At 38.9% G+C, this 21,428-nt stretch overlaps 1 protein-coding gene across 19 annotated transcripts in view; it reads left to right on the forward strand.

The window, feature by feature from the left end:
• The window catches only part of LOC140485969 (uncharacterized), a 208,805-nt gene that overhangs the window by 79,463 nt on the left and 107,914 nt on the right, over nucleotides 1-21,428 (forward strand). For 17 of the 19 annotated variants that reach the window (XM_072584407.1, XM_072584420.1, XM_072584413.1 and 14 more), the window contains 8 exons: nucleotides 224-271; nucleotides 2,286-2,333; nucleotides 4,943-4,990; nucleotides 6,834-6,881; nucleotides 9,236-9,283; nucleotides 12,655-12,702; nucleotides 13,349-13,387; nucleotides 15,847-15,894. In XM_072584407.1, coding sequence (XP_072440508.1) covers nucleotides 224-271; nucleotides 2,286-2,333; nucleotides 4,943-4,990; nucleotides 6,834-6,881; nucleotides 9,236-9,283; nucleotides 12,655-12,702; nucleotides 13,349-13,387; nucleotides 15,847-15,894 — 375 coding nt within the window. The remainder of the gene's footprint in view (nucleotides 1-223; nucleotides 272-2,285; nucleotides 2,334-4,942; nucleotides 4,991-6,833; nucleotides 6,882-9,235; nucleotides 9,284-12,654; nucleotides 12,703-13,348; nucleotides 13,388-15,846; nucleotides 15,895-21,428) is intronic. The other 2 variants (XM_072584416.1, XM_072584417.1) reach the window with 2 other exon arrangements.

Below are 21,428 nucleotides of genomic sequence, written 5' to 3' on the forward strand. Positions count from 1 at the left end.
GCTTCCCATCAGCTCATGGGTTAAATGCAGTGTTGGAGGCAATGATCTGTATCTCCTGAACACAGGGAAACAAGGACATTTTTCAGTGTAATCCTTAATTATGTTGTTTATTGAAAGCAAATCACGTGTGACCTCTTGCAAGGACAATTTCCAAAGTTAGGTTATAGACAAGGTGAGGCTGTTGACTGTCTGTCTGAATTGAAATCATGATCTTGTCTTACAGAAAGCAGCACAATTGTTACTGGGACATCACGTGCTTTGCATAGAACAGGTAATGTAAAAGAAATGTTGTTGCAATAGAGCTAAGCAGAACCACAGGAAGCTCCTGATGTGTTCTATTATTGAATTAGACAGGAGAGAATGTGACTGTTCAATCTTTTGAGCTGTACAGGTTTTTTGGAAGACCTCTTCAATTATTCCTATTCTCCTGCTTTTCTGGGTAGCCCTGGAAATTTCTGCCTTCTTAGTATTTATTCAATTCACCGTTGACAATTCTGACCAGAAATGTTTCCAACAAGTCATTGCTTATGCATTCTGGATTATATCACATCTTCCCATCAATCCGATCAGATACTGGAAATGTGATTTTTAAGCTTACAGTAGTTTAGTTCAACTTCAAACCAGAGAACATCTGGAAGGATGTGGAGCAGTGGATCCAGTCTCAGCTGTACGAGTTGTGAAAGATATTGGGTTTGGATGGCACTTAAAGCAGCAGCGATGTGATGACAGACTTATTGTCTACAATTACACTGCCACCTTCATTATTGTTGAAAATCTAGGCCTCACAACTACATTTAACAACATTGAAGGGGCAATAACCTTGGACCCTGCCAGTTGGCAACATAGAGTTTGGCAGCAATTTTACAGCATCAGATGTGCAGAGATTGCAGTATCAGACAGGCTGCTATTATATGTCACAGACAATTCCCTGGGTTATAGTTGGTTCCATAAATGACAACTTAACAGGTTAGGCGAAAGTGAGGACTGCAGATGAAGAAATCCTGATGAAGGGCTTTTGCCCAAAACGTTGATTCTCCTGCTCCTCGGATGCTGCCTGGCCTGTTGTGCTTTAGCAGCACCACATTCTCAAACTTAACAGGTTGTCGAAGATGGAAATTAGTACATTCAAACTGACATCTCATAATTCTTTACCATAAATTCATTTCCCTATAATACTTTTTCACCCACACATTAATGGATAAAGATTTGTTGTGTTTGACTGAATGAATGTCCTTATTCTGTTTCTTACTGATGTACACTGACTGACACATTCTCCCTTTGCTTATTTGCCACCAGCATCTTATTTAAATTGCACCATGTCTCAGAGGGATGATCTTCCAGAAGAGAAAGAGACAGTTAGCATTGTCCAATCATCCACCAATGTCACTTGTGAAGCAGTATCTGAAAATGGCCAGCAATCACAGAAAAAAAATTTCAGCCAAGTGCTTACCAACATATGGGCTCTGACGTAATCCATAAAATTCAATCTGGTTCTTTGAATCCACCAGGTTGTTTTCGAAGTGATGAAAATGAAATCACCACATCAAAACTATTCTCCTGGAATCTTTGAGAGGAAATTCCTTTTCCACTGTTACCTCCTTATATCAATTTCAGAATACTTTGATCATTTTAAAGTTGGAAATAACAGCTACATACAAATATGTGAACTGACACAGCTTGATTTTTATTCAATGACTGTCGGACTTTGTGTTCATTGTTTCATCATATGCAATTATTAACATGCCCTTCCCCTTTTCTCTATTTGCAATTTCTCTTCACAACAAACTTGTTAGAACCCCTTATCTCTGGTGCTGGAATATCAGAAAAATCAATTTTACTTAGTAACGAAAAGCAAGTCTCATCAACTCATGAAATGACACTAGAGGGCGAAAGGGCTCAGAAATGGGATTGTATGAATGTAAATTAATGTAAATATTTGTTTTAGTGGTTGAAATTAACTGCATGGAATTAGTAATAAATATTCAAGAGTGTTTTTGTTTGGTCTGATTTCACTTTAAAGGTGGATTTTTGACAACAGAAGACCTGGAGTAGACTGCGTATAGATTTTGCTTCCAAAGAGCATTTGGGTTCAAACACTGTTGGAGGCAATAATCTGTATCTCCTCAACATAAGAAGAAATGATCATTTGTCAGTGTAATCCTTATTTATGTTGTGTTGTGAATGTAGTTTACCTGTGCCCTCTTGTACAATTTACAAAGTTAGGTTGTAGATGGGTAAGGCTGTTGCTTGTATGTCTGAACTGAAATCACAATCTTGTCTTACAGAAGTCAACCCAGCACCTACTGAGATATCATCTCCACCAAATACAACAGGTACTGAAAATGTACTCTTTGTAAATATTAAAAATGTAAGAAAACTGTTGTTGAAAGAGCTATTGAGAACCAATGGAAGCTCCTGTTGTGGTTTACTACTGAATCAGACAGGACAGAAGGGTGTGTTCAGTCCTTCAAGCCTGTACAGGTTTTTCTGTTCCCAATCCCCTGCCATGCCATTTAACCCTTGGAATTGCTGCCTTCCCAGTATTTATTCAATTCATTTTTGACAATAACGATCAGAAATGTTTCCAACAACTCATTGTGTCGGGCATTCGGGATCGTAACATATTTTCCCATCAATCCAGTCAGATACTGGAAATGTGATTTTTGAGATTGCAGCAGTTGAGTTCAGTCTCAAACCAGAGAACTCCTAGAATAATAGACCAGTGAAACTAATCTCAGATGTGCGAGTTAGGAAGAATGTTGGGTTTGGATAATACTTATAGTTGTAAAGATGTAACTACAGATTAATTCAACAACAATCAAGTTGTCAATATAAAGCTCAGTCTCTCCTAACAACTGCATTTTACAACATTGAAGGGACAATAATTATGGGTCCAGACAGTTAGCAACAGAATGGAGTTCTTTCGAAAGATAGAGTCATACAGTCACACGACATGGAAACTGACCCTTCAGTCCAATGCTAAACATGTTCCCAAATTAAACTAATCCCACTTGCCTGCATTTGATCATATCCCTCCAAATCTTTCCTATTCATGTACTCATCCAAATGCCTTTTAACTGTTGTAACTGTTCTTGCATGCACCACTTCCTCTGGCAGTTCATTCCTCATACAAACCACTCTCTGTGTAACCAAAATTGCCCTTTATGTCCCTTTTAAAACCTTCTCCACTCACCCTAGTTTTGAACTCCCCAGCCTAGGCAAAACACCCTGCTGTACACCGCTCGTGATTTTATAAATCTCTCTAAGGTCACCCCTCAACCTTTCACTCTCCAGTGAAAGAAGTTCCAGTCTATTTTTATAACTCAAACACTTCATTCCCAGCAACATCCTGATAAATCTTTTCTGAACCCTCTCTCCAGTTTAATAATATCTTTCCCATAGTAGGTTGGCCAGAACTGCACACAGTATACCAGAAGAGGTCTCACCATAGTCCTGATACAACCTTAACATGAGGGTCCAACTCTTATACCCAAAGGTCTGAATAATGAGGACAAGTGTGCTAAAGCCCTTCTTAACCATCCTGTCAACCTGGAGAGTTGAGGTATTAGGCTGGCTCCTGTTATATATTACAGCCAATTTCCTGGTTCAAATCTGATAGTATAAATGACCACTTCAGAGGTTGTTAAAGATGAAAATTAGTACTTCCCAACTAAGTGCTTTAAACTTCAACAACAAATTCATTTGCCAATGCTATCATATATCAACTATGACAGAAAGTTGTAAATTGTCTGAGAGATTTAAATTTTCAAATTGACACCTGCCCACGAATGGACCAAGTTTTGTTTAGTTTGACTGAATGAATGTCCTTGTTTTCTCTCTTACTGTTACATACTGTTTTTAACTTCCTGCCCTTCTGCTTATATGCCATCAGCATCTCCTTTAACTTGCAACTTATTTCTGAGGGTAGACCTTCCAGAAGGAAAATAGAACTTAGCATTGTCCTGTCACCTACCAATGTCACTGCTGTAGTAGTCACCATAAATGCCAGTAATTACATAAAGTCAAACTAGTGCTTGTAAAAGGAAGATTATGCCATTTTATGGCTCTAACATAATCCACAAAACTTGATCTGATTCTTTGAACCCACCAGGTTGTTTTCTAAGTAATGGAAATGAAAATCACCACATCAAAACTTTCCTCTTGTGATCTTCTAAAGGAAATTCTTTTCCAACTATTACCTCCTTGTATCCATTTCAGAACACATTGATTATTTCAAAGTTGAAAATATAGCTATGTCGGTACATATGAATGGACACAGCTTGATTTTTATTTAATGATTATATGACTGCCTTTGTGTTCGTTGTCTCACCATGCTCAATTATTAATGTGTCTGTTCCCTTTTCTTCATTTGCAATTCCTCTTCAGGTTTCACAATGAGTTTTTTAAGAACTTCTTATTTCAGGTGCTAGACCATCAGGAAAAATTGATACACCTAACAACAAAAAGCAAGTCTCACTGACTCATGTATTGACACTAGAGGGAGATAGGCTCCATAAATAAGGTTGTATTGTCTGTAAATGTGTGAATGTAACTTGATATAAATATTTGTTCCTCTGAAAACTGTCAGCCTAGAACTTTAGTTGCTGAGATTAATTACTTAAAATTAATATTAAAATTTCAAGATTTGGTTTTGATGGGCCTGAGTTCACTCCAGAAGTGGATTTTTGACAACAGAACCCTTGGGTTTGACTGAGAATAGATTTTGCTTCCAATCAGCACATGGTTTATATGCACTGTTGGAGGCAATAATCTGTATCTCCTAACATAAGAAATATTGAACATTTTTCAGTGTAAACCTTAATTGCATTGTTTTGTAAAGTTAAATTTCCTGCATCTTCTTGTGTGGACAATTTACAAAGTTAGATTGTGGACTGGTGAAGCTATTGATTGTCTGAAGTGAAATCACAATCTTGTCTTACAGAAATTAGTACAACACCTTCCGAGATACCACATCCACCGAATACAACGGGTACTGAAAATGTGCTTTTAGTAAATTTTAAGAATGTAAGAAAACTGTTGTTGAAACAGAGCTACTTAGAACTACGGGAAGCTCCTGATGTGTCTTATTATTCAATCAAACAGAACAGAAGTCCTTTGAACCTTTCTGAAAGAGCTATTCATTAATTCCTATCTTCCCACATAACACTGGAAATTTCTGTGTTCCCAGCATTTATTCAATTCACCTTTGACAATTATAATCAGAAGTGATTCCAACAACACGTTATGCCGCTCATTTCGGATCATATCACATCTTCCCATCAATCTGGTCAGATTCTGGAAATGTGATTTTTGAGATTGCGGAAGTTCAGTTCAGTTTCAAATCAGAGAAGCCCTGAAATGCTGCAGCAGTGAAACCAATCTCAGCTGTACAAGCTGTGAAAGATGTTGAGCTTGGACGGCACTTAGAGATGTGGTTACAGCCTTATTGTCTATAGTTTTAACAATAATCAAGTTGGCACTGTAAAACTGGGTCTCACCTAATAACTACATTTTACAACATTGAACGGACTAGGCAGTTGGCAACATCGAATTTGCAGCATCAATAGATGAAGAGAGTTGGATTATCAGACAGGCTCCTGCCATATATCACAGAAGGTTTCCTGGCTTCTATAATGACTGCCTCATTGATTGCCAAATATGGAAATCAGTTCATTCAAGCTGACTGCTTTAAACATTTACAACCAATTAATTTCCAAACACGACCATATCACCTGTACAAAAGTGAACAGTTTTTGTTTTGTTAGACTGAATGAATGGGTCTCTGCTTATTTGCCACCAATATCTCATTTAAGTTGCACCATTATCTTTCTGAGGGAAGATTTCCCACAAGGAAAAGTGACATTTAGCATTGTCCCATCACCCACCAATGTCACTAGTACAGCAGTTTCTGAAAATGCCAATAATTGGGAAGATAAATGTCTGCCAAGTGCTTGTAAAACGAATATGGTACACATATGATGGCATAAATGTAATCCACTAAATTTGATCTGATTCTTTGGAAGGCCATTCCACCTGGTCGTTTTCCAAGTGATGAAAATGAAAATTCACCACATCAAAATTATCCTCTTGTGATCTTTTATGGGGAATTCCTTTCAACTCTTACCTCATTGTGTCCATTTCCGAATACATTCAAAGTTGAAAATGGCAGTTATACAGTATATATAAATACATGAATGGACACAGCTTGACTTTTATTTATTGATTATACAACTGACTTTTTTAGTTGACGCATCATTTGCAATTATTAACATATTCTTCCCCGTTCTCTAATTTCAATTCCTCCTTAAGTTTCACAATCATCTTGTTAGAACCCCTTATCATTGATGCTGGAACATCAAGAAAATTTCAATATACTTAATAATATCAAAAAGTGAGTGTCAAAAACATATGGAACGGCACCAGAGGGGTTTGTAGATGTGTGAATGTAACTTAGTATAAATATTTGTTCCTCTGAGAACTGTCAAATCTGCATTTTTAGTTTGAGAAAGTTTTGAATTAATAATAAAATTTACAGTTTTTGTTTTGTTTGGACTGATTTGACTTCAAAAGTGGACATTTGACAACAGAAGGCCTGCATTTGACCACTTCAGTTTGCTTCCAATCAGCACATGGGTTGAATGGGCTGTTGGAGGTAATAATCTGTATCTCCCAAACACAAGAAAAATTGATCATTTGACAGTGTATTCCTTAATTATGTTGTTTTTGTGAAAGTGAATTACCTCCACCCCCTTATATGGACAATTTACAAATTTGTAGACAAGGTGAGGCTGTTCAGTGTCTGGTTGAACTGAAATCATGATCTTGCCTTATAGAAATCAACACATCACGTACTGGGACATTACCTCGACCGAATAGAACAGGTACTGAAAGTGTGCTCTTCATAAATATTAAGAATGTAAGAAAGCTGTTCATGAAATAGAACAAATCAGAACTGCAGGAAGCTCCTAATTTGTTTTATTGTTGAAACAGACAGGACAGAAGGTGACTGTTCAGTCCTTTGAGCCTGTACACATTTTTCTGAAAGAGCTGTTCCCACTCTCCTGCCTTCCTGTATAACCTTGGAAATTTCTGCCTTCCCAGTATTTATTCAATTCACTTTAGACAACTATGATCAGAGGTGATTCCAACAACTCATTGCTTGGTGCATTTTGGATCACTCCAAATCTTCCCAACAATCCAGTCAGATTCTAGAAATGTGAGTTTTGAGATTGCAGCAGTTCAGTTCAATTTGAAACCAGAGAATCCCTGGAATGATGGAGCACCAGAACCAATCTCAACTGTACGAGTTGTGAAAGATGTTGACTTTGGACTGCACTTGCAGCTGTCGAGATGTGATGACAGACGTATTGACTATCATTTCAACAATAATCAAGCTGGCAGTGTAAAGCTTGGTCTCATCTAATATTTACGTTTAACAACATTGAAGGGGTAAGATTCTTGGGCCCAGGCAGTTGTCAACATAAAAGAATGTGGTTAGCAACTTTACATAATCAGAGGATGTGGAGTGTTTGCAGTATCAGATTAGCAGTTACGTGTCACAGCCAGCCTAGTGCCTGACTTAGAGCTGGTTCAATATATGACCACTTGACAGGTTGTCAAAGATGGAACTTAGTACATTAACTGACAGCTTGTAATATTTACCACAAACATATTTTATTGTGGTGCTGTCTCACCTGTGGATAATGGAAAAGGTTTTGTTGTGTTTGAGTGAATGACATTCACTTTCTGGCTGATGCACATTGATTGACACATTCTGCCCCTCTGCTTATTTGCCATCCCAGCATCTGACTTAAGTTGCATATATTTCTCAGGGACAATCTCCCAGAAGGAAAGTAGACAGTTACAATGTCCCATCACCCACCATTGTCAATGGGGCAGCAATCTCTGAAAATGTCAACAATTACACAAAACATGTTAGCCAAGTGCCTGAAAAAAAATATTATGCCACCCTATGGGTTCCAACATAATCCACTAAATTCAATCTGGCTCTTTGAATTCACCAAGTTGTTAATCAAGTGATAAAAATGAAAATCACCGCATCGAAATTATCCTCTCATGAACTTTTAAAGGAAATTCCTTTTCCACTATTATTTCCTTGACGCTATTTCATAACACATTGATCACTCTGTGGGTGGCACAGTGGCTCAGTGGCTAGCACTGCTACCTCACAGCACCAGGGGCCCGGGTTCAATTCCAGCCTCCCTGTGCCTTTGGGTGCGCCGGTTTCTTTCTACTGTCCACAGGTTTGGTGAATTGGCCATTCTGAATTGCCCATGGTGTGTAGGTTAGGTGCATTAGTCAGGAGAAATGTTGAGTAATGTGATAGGGGAATGGGTCTGGGTGGGTTACTCTTTGGAGGGTTGGCGTGATCTCGTTGGGCCAACTGGCCTGTTTTCACACTGCAGGGATTCTATGATTTCAAAGTTGAAAAGATAGCTATATGTATATACATAATATATATCTATATGAATGGACACAGCTTAATATTTATTCAATGATTATACAACTGCCTTTGTCTCATCATGTGCAATTATTAACATATCTTTCCCCCTCTCTCCATTTTAAATTCTTCTTGCAGGTTCACAATGATCTTGTTAGAACCCCTTATCTCTGGTGCCAGGATATCAGGAAAAAAACAGCATACTTAATAACCAATATACTTAATAACCAAAACCAACTCATGGAGTGACCCCAGAAGGGCTTAAGGCCTATAAATAAGATTGCAGTGTTTGCATATGTGTGGAACGGAACTTGGTATAAATGGTTTGTTCCTCTAAAAACTGTCAATCTTATAGCTTTAGTTGGTGAGATTAATAGCTTAAAATTAATATTAAAATGTCAAGATTTGCTTTCGCTTGGTCTGATTTCATTTCAAAAGTGGATTTTTGAGAACAGAAGGCCTAGGTTTGACTGTGAATAGATTTTGGCTTCTGATGTGTCTGTATATATGTAACTGTCATTTTCAACTTTAAAATCATAGAATCCCTACTGTTTGGAAACAGGCATGGGTTAAATGCACTGTTGGAGGCAATAATGTGTATCTCCTGAACACAAGAAAAAAATTGAATATTTATCTGTGTGATCCTTAATTATGTTGCTTTGTGGAAGTAAATCAACTGTGCCCCTTTGAGTGGACAATTTACAAAGTTAGGTTGTAGACAGGGTGAGACTGTTGAGTGTCTGTTTGGAATGAAATCATGATTTTGTCTTACAGAAAGCAGCAGAATACTTACTGGGACATCACCTCAACCAAATAGGACAGGTAATGAAAATGTGCTCTTTGTAAATACTAAGAATGTAAGAGAATTGTTATTGCAGTAGAGTAATCAGAACCACAGGAAGCTCCTGATGTATTTTAATATTAAATCAGACAGGAAAGAAGGTGGCTGTTCTGTCCTTTGAGCCTTTACAGCTTTTCAGAGATAGCTGTTCAATAATTTCCACTCTGTCACTTTCTCACTTAACCCTGGAAATTTCTGACAAGTATGATCAGAAGTGGTTCCAACAACTCATTGCTTAGTGCATTTTGGATCACACCAATTCCTCTCATCAATCCAGTCAGATACTGGAAGTGAGCTTATTGAGATTGCAGTAGTTCATTTCATTTTCAACCCAGAGAACTCCTGGAATGCTGTAGCAGTGAAACTCATCTCAGCTTTTGATTTGATTTGATTTGATTTATTGTTATCACATGTACCCAAGTACAGTGAAAAGGTCCATGCAGATTGCAACATACAAGGGCATACAGATTATAGGGTGTTCAGATGGAGCGAGGCATACAAGGCTACACCTGCACAGGGGGTGCACAAAAGCAACATTAGACTTGAAATTAGAGAGGTCCAAATGTATGAGTTGTGAAAGATATTGAGATTGGATGGCACCTGTGGTTGTAAATATGTGATCCCAGACATATTGTCTATAATTTCAAAAATAATCAAGATGGCACGGTAAGATTAGTTTCACCTAAAAACTGCATTTTACAACCTTGAAGGGGCAAGATTCTTGGGCCCAGGCAGTTGGCAATGTAATAGAGTTTGGTAGTAACTTTGTAACATCAAAAGCTGTGGAGAGATTGCAGTATCAGACACATCACAGCCAGATTCCTGGTCTGGAGCTGGTTCCATAATTGGCCATTTCACAGGTTGTCAATGATGAAAATTAGTACGTTGAAACAGACTGCTGTTAATTTTTACAACAAATTAATTTGCTAATACTACCGTATCACCTGCACATTAACGGTGAAATTTTAAAGTGTTTGACTGAATGAATGCCCTTATTCTCTTTCTTATTGATGCACACTGATTGACACATTCTGCCCCTCTGCTTATTTGCCACCAGTATCTCATTTAAGTTGTACCGTGTTCCAGAGGAATGATCTCCCAGAAGGAAAAGAGACACTTAGCAATGTCCCATCACCCACCATGGTCACTGGTGTAGCAGTTACTGGAAACTGCCAACAACTGCACACAAAATGTTAGCCAAGAGCTTGTAACAGAAACATTATGCCATCGTATGGGCCTCGAACATGCTCCACTAAATTCAGTCTAATTCTTTGAATCACCGTGTTGTTTTCCAAGTGATGAAAATGAAAACCACTATTTCAAAACTAACCTCCTGCAATTATTTAAAGGAAATTCCCTTTTCACTATTACCTCCTTGTATCCATTTCAGAACGCATTGATCATTTCAAAGTTGAAAATAGCAGCTATGTACATATGAATAGACAAAGCTTGATTTTTATTGAATGTTTATAAGATTATCTTTGTGTTCATTGTCTCATCATTTGCAATTATTAACATATCCTTTCCATTTCTCCAATTTCAATTCCTTTTGAAGTTTCACAATGATCTTGTTAGAACCCCTTATCTCTGGTGCTAAAACATCAGGAAACATTAATATACTTAACAACAAAAAACAAGTGTCACCAACTCATGTCATGACACTAGAGGGCAATACAGGCCATAAATAGTCATGATTTGGAATGCCGGTGTTGGACTGGGGTGTACAAAGTTAAAGATCACACAACACCAGGTTATAGTCCAACAGGTTTAGTTGGAAGCACTAGCTTTCAGAGCGCTGCTCCTTCATCAGGTGGTTGTGGAGGACACAATTGTAAGGCACAGAATTTATAGCAAGAATTTGCAATTCTTGCAATTCTTGCAAATTTGTAACTGAAATTATACATTGAAAAATACCTTGATTGTCTGTTGAGTCTTTCATCTGTTTAAATACCATGATAGTTTCACTTCTTTCATGTGTAAATCACAAAACCTTTTTTTAAAAGTTGCATTCTCAGATTAGCTGTAACAATTGATGTTAGCTAGACAATATGTTGAAGGTGTTAGCCCCCTGTGTTCTCTGTCTATGCCATGATGTTTAGATTGATTCTAACTGAAATTGTGAGATAACAGAGTTCTACATGAATTCATGCAGTTTTTGAGCAAAGTACAATGTAACTCTGAAAATGAATTTGTACTTGAAAACTGCATGAATTCATGTAAAACTCTGAGCTCAAAAACTGCGTGAATTCATGTAAGACTCTGTTATCTCACTTTCTAGATTAGAATCAATCTAAACATCATGGCATAGACAGAGAACACAGAGGGCTAACACCTTCAACATATTGTCTAGCTAATATGGCCCAGTGTTAGCACTGCTGGCTCACAGCACCAAGGTCCCAGGTTTGATTCTAGCCTTGGGCGACTGTGTGGAGTTTGCACGTTCTCCCTGTGTCTGCGTGGGTTTGCTCTGGTTTCCTCCCACAGTCTAAAGGTGTGCAGGTCAGGTGAATTGGCCATGCTAAATTGCCCACAGCGTGAGGTGCATTAGTCAGAGGCAAATGGGTCTGGGTAGGTTACTCTTCAGAGGGTTGGTGTGGACTTGTTGGGCCGAAGAGCCTGTTTCCACACTGTAGGGAATCTAATCTAATATCAATTGTTACAGCTAACCTGAGAATGCAACTTTTAAAAAAAGATTTTGTGATTTATATATGAAAGAACTGAAATTATCGTGGTATTCGAACAGATGAAAGACTCAACAAACAATCAAGATATTTTTTAATGTTTAATTTCAGTTACATCACACTGTAAACTTTTGCAATAAATTCTGTGCAATACAATTGTGTCCTCCACAGCCACTTGATGAAGGACCGACACTCCAAAAGCTCGTGTGCTTCCAATTAAATCTGTTGGACTATAACGTGGTGTTGTGTGATTTTTAACTTTGGCCATAAATAGGATTGTTTGTAGATGTGTGAATGTGACTTTGTATAAGTATTTGTTGTTCTGAAAATTGTCAATCTCATAGCTTTAGTTGGTGAGATTAACTTGGAATTAATACTAACATTTCAAGATTTACTTTTGTTTAGCCTGATTTCATTGGTGAATTTTTGACAATAGAAGGTCTGGGTTTGACTGGGAATAGAAGCACACGGGTTGTATGTACTGTAGGAAGCAAAAATCTGGACCTTCTGCATACAAGAAAAATTGAACATTTAAAAGTGTAATCCTTAAATATGTTGCTTTGAGAAGGTAAATTGCATATACACTGTTGTGTGGACAATTTTCAAAGTTAGCTTGTAGACTGAGTGAGGCTGTTGATTGTCTGAACTGAAATCACAATCTTGTCTTACAGCGAACACCACAACAGTTACTAGGATATCACCTGAAATGAATAGAACAGGTACAGAAAATAGACTCTTTGTACTATTCAGAACTTAAGAAAATTGTTGCTGAAATAGAGTAATATGCTACATAAAGAGCTTGTTTCTGTAACATAAATGTATATGTGCCCTAATCTGTGGACAATTTAAAAACTAATGTTACAGACCTGTAAAAAATGGGAAACTGTTGCATGTTGGATCTGAAGTCATGTACTTCCTTTATACTGAACACCACAAGTACTAGTCAAAAAGTGTGGTGCTGGAAAAGGAGGAGCAGGAGATTTGACGTTTCGATCCTAAGTTCTTTAGAGCTTATGGTCGAAATGTTGATTCTCCTGCTCCTTGGAGGCTGCCTGACTGGCTGCGCTTTTCCAGTACCACACTTTTTGACTCTGATCTTCAGCATCTGCAGTCCTCACTTTCTCCCACACCACAAGTACTACTAGAGGGTCAATTCTACAAATTCTGCCCTCTGTTCATTTGCCATTAGCATCCTCTTTAAGCTGCAAGTAAAGTTCTGGACAAAGGGAGTACTCAGAAAACATCAAGAATAGCAGCAGGAACATTAATCTAAAAGTACTTTTAGAAAGCATGTCTTGTCACATCACAGCCAGTACAAATGAAAATCTCCGACATCCTGCCTAACCACTTCTAATCTTTTCACAGGGAATTCCTTTACCAAAGCAGCCATTTCACCTATGACAGGTAATACAATTAGGTATTTCAGAGGTTTTTTATTTTGAAAGTGATAGCCATATATTGACTGAAATGCATGAAATTGGTTCACTTTATAATCCAGGCCATGACAACTTTCTGAGTAAAATCAATTTATCTTTATCACCTTTCTAGTACTTAATTCTTCTTGGTTATAGAATCCTCTAGACCTACACAGGTAGATGGGGTGGTTAAGAAGATGTTTAACACACTTGCCTTCATTGCTCAGACCTGAGAGTACAGGGGTTGGATTGTACGTTGGTAAGGCCACTTCTAGAATACTGTATAAAGTTCTGGTCAGCCTGTTATAGCAACGATATTATTAAACTGCAGAGGGTTCAGAAAAGATTTACCAGTGCCAGGAATGGAGGGTTTGGAAAGAATAGATTGGAAAGGCTGGGGCTTTTTTCACTGGAGCTTTGGCGGTTGAGGAGTGATCTTATTAAGGTTTATAAAATCAAAAGGACATAAAGAAGGTGAAGAACAAGGGTCTTTTCCCTAGGGTTGGGATGTCCAAAACTAGGGGGCATATTTTTAAGCTAAGATTAGATTCTCTACAGTGTGGAAATAGGCCCTTCGGCCCAATAAGTCCACACCGCCCCTCCGAAGAGAAACCCCACCCAAATCCATTTCCCTATATTTACCCCTGACTAACGTACCTAACACTGTGGGCAATTTAGCATGGCCAATTCACTTGACCTGTACATCTTTGGATTGTGGGAGGAAACCAGAGCACCCAGAGGGGACACACGCAGACACAGGGAGAATGTGCAAACTCCACACAGACAGGCAGGAATTGAACCCAGGACCCCTGTACTGTGAGGCAGCAGTGCTAACCACTTAGCCGTCATGCCCCCCATAAGAGGACAAGGATTTTAAAAAGGACATGAGGGGCAACATTTTTTTTACAGAGATTGGTTTCTGTGTGAACTGAACTGACAGAGAAGTGGTAGATGTAAATACAGTTACAATGTTTAAAAAACACTTTGGTAAGTTCCTGAATAGGAAAGATTTGGAGGGATATGGGTCAAGCGTAGCAGGTGGGACTAGTTTATTTTAGGAACTTTATCGTGCTAGACTGGTTGAACCAAAGGTTCTATTTCAATGCTATATGACTCGCTGACTCTCAAAAATTCTTCAGGATATACACAGGATGAGGTTAAAATGTGAATAGTTGTGTGGTAAAATGATTGATTTAATGAAGTGTAATCAAAGGTTACAATAGCTATTATGTACATTGTTAGTCTGTATCATGAATGACGACAAGTTATGTCAGATCACAAATAAAAACAGAAATGGCTGGAAAAGCTCACCAGGTCTGGCAGCACCTGTGGAGAGAAGACAGAGTTAACATTTTGGGTCAAGTGACCCTTCCGTAGAACACAGCATTTGCAGATTTTTCTGTTTTTAATGTCAGATCCTGGAACCTGCGAGGGAAATGTTGTGATGAATTCAATGCAATTGTTCAACTTGTAAATAATGTCAACATCCAATAAATCTTTTTCTTTAGATTAATGGAGCATTGTTTCCACCTCTTTCACATGCACTCCCCAAAAATCATAAGCACTACTTTCTAAACCTCCGAGACTACTGGAATAAAGGTCCATTGTAGCCAATCTTGATTCCCTGAATTGTAAAAGTGCCATGTTGTGTATTGACACTTCTAAGAGTAGAGACCTAATGACAGAATGTACACAGTGTATAACTTATTACAACTCTTACAGTAAAGCTTGGTGTAACTTAATAATTAAATTCCATGACATTGATGGTGGCACAAATTATGGGCATACCAGTTACCAACAGATGTTGTTTGTAACATCAGTAAAGATGGACAGTTTTCAGAACTGAATTGGAACTGGTGATATATTCTACTTGGTTTCTGCCTTCTTGTCGATTTGATAAAAGGCCATTGCACTAGATGAGTTCTGCAGATTGTCAAGATGAAATCTTCCATATTTAGTCCAACTGTTTATAATTTATTTATTTGCAGGTAACACGTTTTGCAAATTTACCACATCTTCAGTGACAGATAACTGTAAATTATTGACCGCAAATTTAAAATTTGAAAATGACAACCGGGCATCAGTGGATAAAATTGTTGAATGTATATTTTCTCCTTCCTATCAGTGCTCATTGTTTTCCAGTGGCTAAAGTTTCCTCTAGACCCATGAATGCAATCATAATCACCGAAATTGTCTGTAAATTTGTACTGGGGATAGATATTGCATCAAATCAGCACAGATAAATGTTCTTACATGCATGGTGAAGGGAATTGTTACACCAATTAAACTCAAGAAAAATTGAATATTCTACAAAATGGACTTTCAGTAGCTTGTTTTATTTTTTAAAAGTATATTTGTGCACTAACTTTAGGACAATTTACTGATAAATGGTGCAGGCAGGATTTTGCTGTTTATTGTTTGAGGTGAACTCATGTCCTCTTCTTACAGAGAACACTACAACACTTACTGTGACATCATCTCCACCAAACACAACAGGTACAGATTATAGGTTCTTTGTAACTGTTCAGATTATTAGATAACTGTTGTTGGGATAGAGCAATATAATACATTAAGAGCTTGTTTCTGTAAAATAAATTTATATGAGCCTTAACCTGTGGACAAATTACAAACTAATGTTAGAGACCGATAGAGAATGTGAAGTTGTTGAATGTCAGATCTGAACTCATGTACTTCGCTTATAGTAAACACCACAAGCCATGGTAAAGGCACTATAGACATGTGGAGACTGTTTAATGAACAGTTGTTGCAAGTGATGAATAAATATGTCCCTCTGAGACAGGCAAGAAGTGGTAAGATAAAGGAACCTTGGATGACGAGAGCGGTGGAGCTTCTCGTCAAAAGGAAAAAGGTAGCTTACATAAGGTGGAGAAAGCTAGGGTGAAGGAGGATTACAGCTCTAGAGGATTACAGGCAGGTGAGGAAGGAGCTCAGAAATGGTCTGAGGAGAGCCAGGAGGGGGCACGAGAAAGGCTTGGCAGAACGGATTAGGGAGAACACAAAGGCATTTACACTTATGTGAGGAATAAGAGAATGGTGAAAGAAAGAATAGGGCTGATCAGGGATCGCATAGGGAATTTGTGTGTGGAGTCTGAGGAGGTAGGGGAAGCCCTAAATGAGTTTTTTGCTTCTGTCTTTATGAAAGAAACGATCTTTGTAGTGAATGAAACCTTTGAAGAGCAGGTGTGCATGCTGGAATGGATAGAGATAGAGGAAGCTGATGTGCTGAAAGTTTTGTCAAACATTAAGATTGACAAGTCACCAGGCCCGGACCAGATTTGTCCTCGGCTGCTTTGGGAAATGAGAAATGCAATTGCTTCGCCACTTGCAAAGATCTTTTCATCCTCACTCTCCACTGGAGTCGTACCTGACTGGAGAGAGGCAAATGTAATTCCTCTCTTCAAGAAAGGAAATAGGGAAATCCCCGGCAATTACAGACCAGTCAGTCTCACGTCTGTCGTCTGCAAGGTTTTAGAAAGGATTCTGAGGGATAGGATTTATGACCATCTGGAAGAGCATGGCTTGATTAAATGCAGTCAACACGGCTTTGTGAGGGGCAGGTCATACCTCACAAACCTTATCGAGTTCTTTGAGGATATGACTAGAAAAATTGATGAGGGTCAAGCTGTGGATGTGGTATATATGGACTTCAGCAAGGCATTTGATAAGGTTCCCCATGGTAGGCTCATTCAGAAGGTCAGGAGGAATGGGATACAGGGGAACTTAGCTGTCTGGATACAGAATTGACTGGCCAACAGAAGACAGCGAGTGGTAGTGGAAGGAAAATATTCTGCCTGGAAGTCAGTGGTGAGTGGTGTTCCACAGGGCTCTGTCCTTGGGCCTCCATTAGATTAGATTACTTACAGTGTGGAAACAGGCCCTTCGGCCCAACAAGTCCACACCGCCCCGCCGAAGTGCAACCCACCCATACCCCTACATCTACCCCTTACCTAACACTACGGGCAATTTAGTATGGCCAATTCACCTGACCTGCACATCTTTGGAGTGTGGGAGGAAACCGGAGCACCCGGAGTAAACCCACGCAGACACGGGGAGAAAGTGCAAACTCCACACAGAGAGTCGCCTGAGGCGGGAATTGAACCCGGGTCTCTGGCGCTGTGAGGCAGCAGTGCTAACCACTGTGCCACCGTGCCGCCCATTGTTTGTAATTTTTATTAATGATTTGGATGAGGGGATTGAAGGCTGGGTCAGCAAGTTTGCAGATGACACAAAGGTTGGAGGTGTCGTTGACAGTATAGAGGACTGTTGTAGCTGCAGCGGGACATTGACAGGATGCAGAGATGGGCTGAGAGGTGGCAGATGGAGTACAACCTGGATAAATGCGAGGTGATGCATTTTGGAAGGTCAAATTTGAAAGCTGAGTACAGGATTAAGGATAGGATTCCTGGCAGTGTGGAGGAACAGAGGGATCTTGGTGTGCAAGTACATTGATCCCTTAAAATGGCCACCCAAGTGGACAGGGTTGTTAAGAAAGCATATGGTGTTTTGGCTTTCATTAACAGGGGGATTGAGTTTAAGGGTCGTGAGATCTTGTTGCAGCTCTATAAAACTTTGGTTAGACCACACTTGGAATACTGCGTCCAGTTCTGGTCGCTCTATTATAGGAAAGATGTGGATGCTTTGGAAAGGGTTCAGAGGAGGTTTACCAGGATGCTGCCTGGACTGGAGGGCTTATCTTATGAAGAGGGGTTGACTGAGCTCGGACGTTTTTCATTGGAGAAAAGGAGGAGAGGGGACCTAATTGAGGTATACAAGATAATGAGAGGCATAGATAGAGTCGATTGCCAGAGACTATTTCCCAGGGCAGAAATGACTAACACAAGGGGTCATAGTTTTAAGCTGGTTGGAGGAAAGTATAGAGGGGATGTCAGAGGCGGGTTCTTTACACAGAGAGTTGTGAGAGTATATAAAGTGTTGCCAGCAGCAGTTGTGGAAGTAAGGTCATTGGGGACATTTAAGAGACTACTGGGCATGCATATGGTCGCAGAAATTTGAGGATGCATACATGAGGATCAGTGGTTGGCACAACATGTGGGCTGAAGGGCCTGTTCTTTGCTGTACTGTTTTATGTTCTACTACTGGAGCATCAATTCCACAGATCCTGCCTTCTGTTCATTTGCCATTCACATTTCCTTTAAGCTGCACATTGAGTTCTGGACAAAGAAAGTATCTGTCACATAGAAGTATAATGTAAACAGCATGCATTTAACGTGGTATACTCAGAAAACATCAGTGAAAGCACAAGAAAATTAATCAAGTTCATTTACAAAGCATGTCTTGCCACACAACAGTCAGTATAAATGAAAATCTCCTACGTTCTACTTAAACACTTCTAATCTTTCGACAGGGAATTCCTTCACCAAAGCAGCCATTTCACCAATGACATGTAATGAAAATAGATAGTTGAGGGATTTTTATTTTGAAAATGACAGCCATATGTTGATTGAAATGCATTAAATTGATTGACTTTGCAGAGTCAAGAGTGTGTTGCTGGAAAAGCACAGTAGGTCAGGCAGCATCTGAGGAACAGGAGAATCGATGTTTCGGGCATAAGCCCTTCATCAGGATCAGCCCTAATTCCTGTTGAGGGGCTTATGCCTGAAACATCACTTCTCCTGTTCCTCGGATGCTGCCTGACCTGCTGTGCTTTTCCAGAACCACCCTCTCGACTCTGATCTCCAACATCTGCAGACCTCAATTTCTCCTGATTTACTTTGCAATGCAGGCTATGATAATTTTCTGAATAAAAAGAATTTATCTTCATCATCCCTTTACAATATTTGTCTTTAAGGTTGCCCTCCAGAGGTTACAGTATCTACAATTACAATCATAGTCACATGAGCTTGTGTTGGGAATACATGTTTTTTTAGATTACTTACAGTGTGGAAACAGGCCCTTCGGCCCAACAAATCCACACCGCCCTGCCGAAGCGCAAAACAGGTTCTTTGTAACTAATTAGGACCATGCAAATTTTTGTTGAAATTTGAGCTGTTCAGAACTGCTGGAAGTTGAAAGTGTGGTTTATTATCGACTCCGACAAGACAGAAGGAGGCTGTTCAGTCCTTTGAGCTTGTACAGGTTTTTTGAAAGAGTGTTCAGTTATACTCGAAACCCAGACAAGCAAAAAAAAACTTTTCAATAACAAAACAATCAGCTCATGATGCATCTTACAGCCAGTGGACGAAACTAAGCAGTAAACTGAGTGTATAGTTGGGAGATGTCTAGACGACCATCAGACATTGAAACAGAAGTGGGTTGTTTGGTCCATAAAGTCTAATCATGAAATTCCTGATAGTCCTCAACTCCAATTTCCTACCATTTCCCCAACCCTTGATTCCCTTACAGATTAAAAAAAAAGTCTATTTCAGCCTTGAATACATTTAATCACCCAACACTTGCAGCCAGGTCTGTTGGCTTTCTCCAGTACTGTCTGTTTTTACTTCAGATTTCCATTGTCTGCTGTATTTTTTCTTATTAAGAAAGAAATTATTGATTGCTTTATAAACGACCTGTGCCAGCTCACAGATAACCATAAACTGGAGAAAATAAGCAACTAACTTAAGGGACCATGTCCAAGTGAGGTTGCAGGATCAAACATTTTCACAATACTTGCCGTCTGCACTGGATCATTCATTGGCCAAAGCTGTGACGATAGAAGGCAGAATGAACTTTGCAAGCCAAACAGAGCAATTCACCAGACCAACAAATTTCACATGATCTAATTTGTAGAATTAAAGGCTGTTGGCAATACATCACAAGCAGTGAGAAGATGGTGCAGCCATCTCCATTTCTCTGTGTTTAAGTTGAGTCGGAAAAGAAGCATCACAGGCATCCCATTTACTCCAGTATGAATGTGTGCCATAAGAGGGGCCACTTAAGGATGATTTGCTCCAGCGACCATCCATGGGGCATGTATGCGAAACCTGACCATCCCAATCTGCAAGTGTCTGAGAGGTCAATGATACTAAAGAATAAGGTGTATCTTTCTTCAGAAAAATCATTGAACCTCCCAGAAGATTTCTGGTGCACAGATACTCTGGTTCAGGGTAGGAACTCAAGTTTTACATTGGACAAAGGAGGAGGAGTGACTTTTCTTTCAATGACCATATCCTGGCTGGAATATAAACTTCTGCAGCAGACTTCCATTCAAATTCAAAGCACAACAGAATCTGAGGGATTTATACAGATTTGGGTGAAAATATGAATTTTTTTTTCGGAAAGGTGAACGACTCAAGAATGTGTAATTAAAGATTATAATAGCTATTATGTACATTGTTAGTCTGTCTCATCAGTGATGTCAGGTCATGACAGATCACACATAGGTGGAAACTGAGAGGGATGTGATCTGATTAATTCAATGCAACAGGTTAACTGTAAGTAACTGTAAGAACCAATAAATGTGCTTCTTTAGATTAAAGCAGCATAGTTTCCAGATTTTTCATTGGAAACATGTAATAGCCAAACATCATCATAGTGCAGAAGCACAATTTTCAAAACTACCTGCTCCTTGGATGCTGCCTGACCAGCTGTACTTTTCTGGCACCACTCTAATGTAGACTACTGAAGAAGAAAGATTCAAAAATATGCAATAAACTGTTATAATAGCTATAATGCACATTGTTAGTCAGTCTCATCAATGATGTCAAGTCATGACAGACCACACATAGGTGAAAACTGAGAGGGAAATGTTCTGATTAATTCAAAGCAACAGTTTAACTGTAAATAACGTCAAGAGCAAACAAATGATTTTCTTTAGATTAAAGCAGCATAGTTTCCAGCTTTTTCATTGGAAACATGTAATCCCCAAACATCATCATAATGCAAAAGCACTATTTTCAAAACCACTGAGACTACTGGAACAAAGACCTAGCGAAACCAATTTGGTTCCCTGAATTGGGAAAATGTCCTTTTTTTTTAATTAACACTTTTATACAGTAGACATTTAATAGTAGAATGTATTGTCTATAATTTCTTAATGGTGAGCACAAATT

This window comes from Chiloscyllium punctatum, chromosome 15 (assembly GCF_047496795.1).
Source record: "Chiloscyllium punctatum isolate Juve2018m chromosome 15, sChiPun1.3, whole genome shotgun sequence".
In the NCBI taxonomy this organism is placed as follows: Eukaryota; Metazoa; Chordata; class Chondrichthyes; order Orectolobiformes; family Hemiscylliidae; genus Chiloscyllium; species Chiloscyllium punctatum.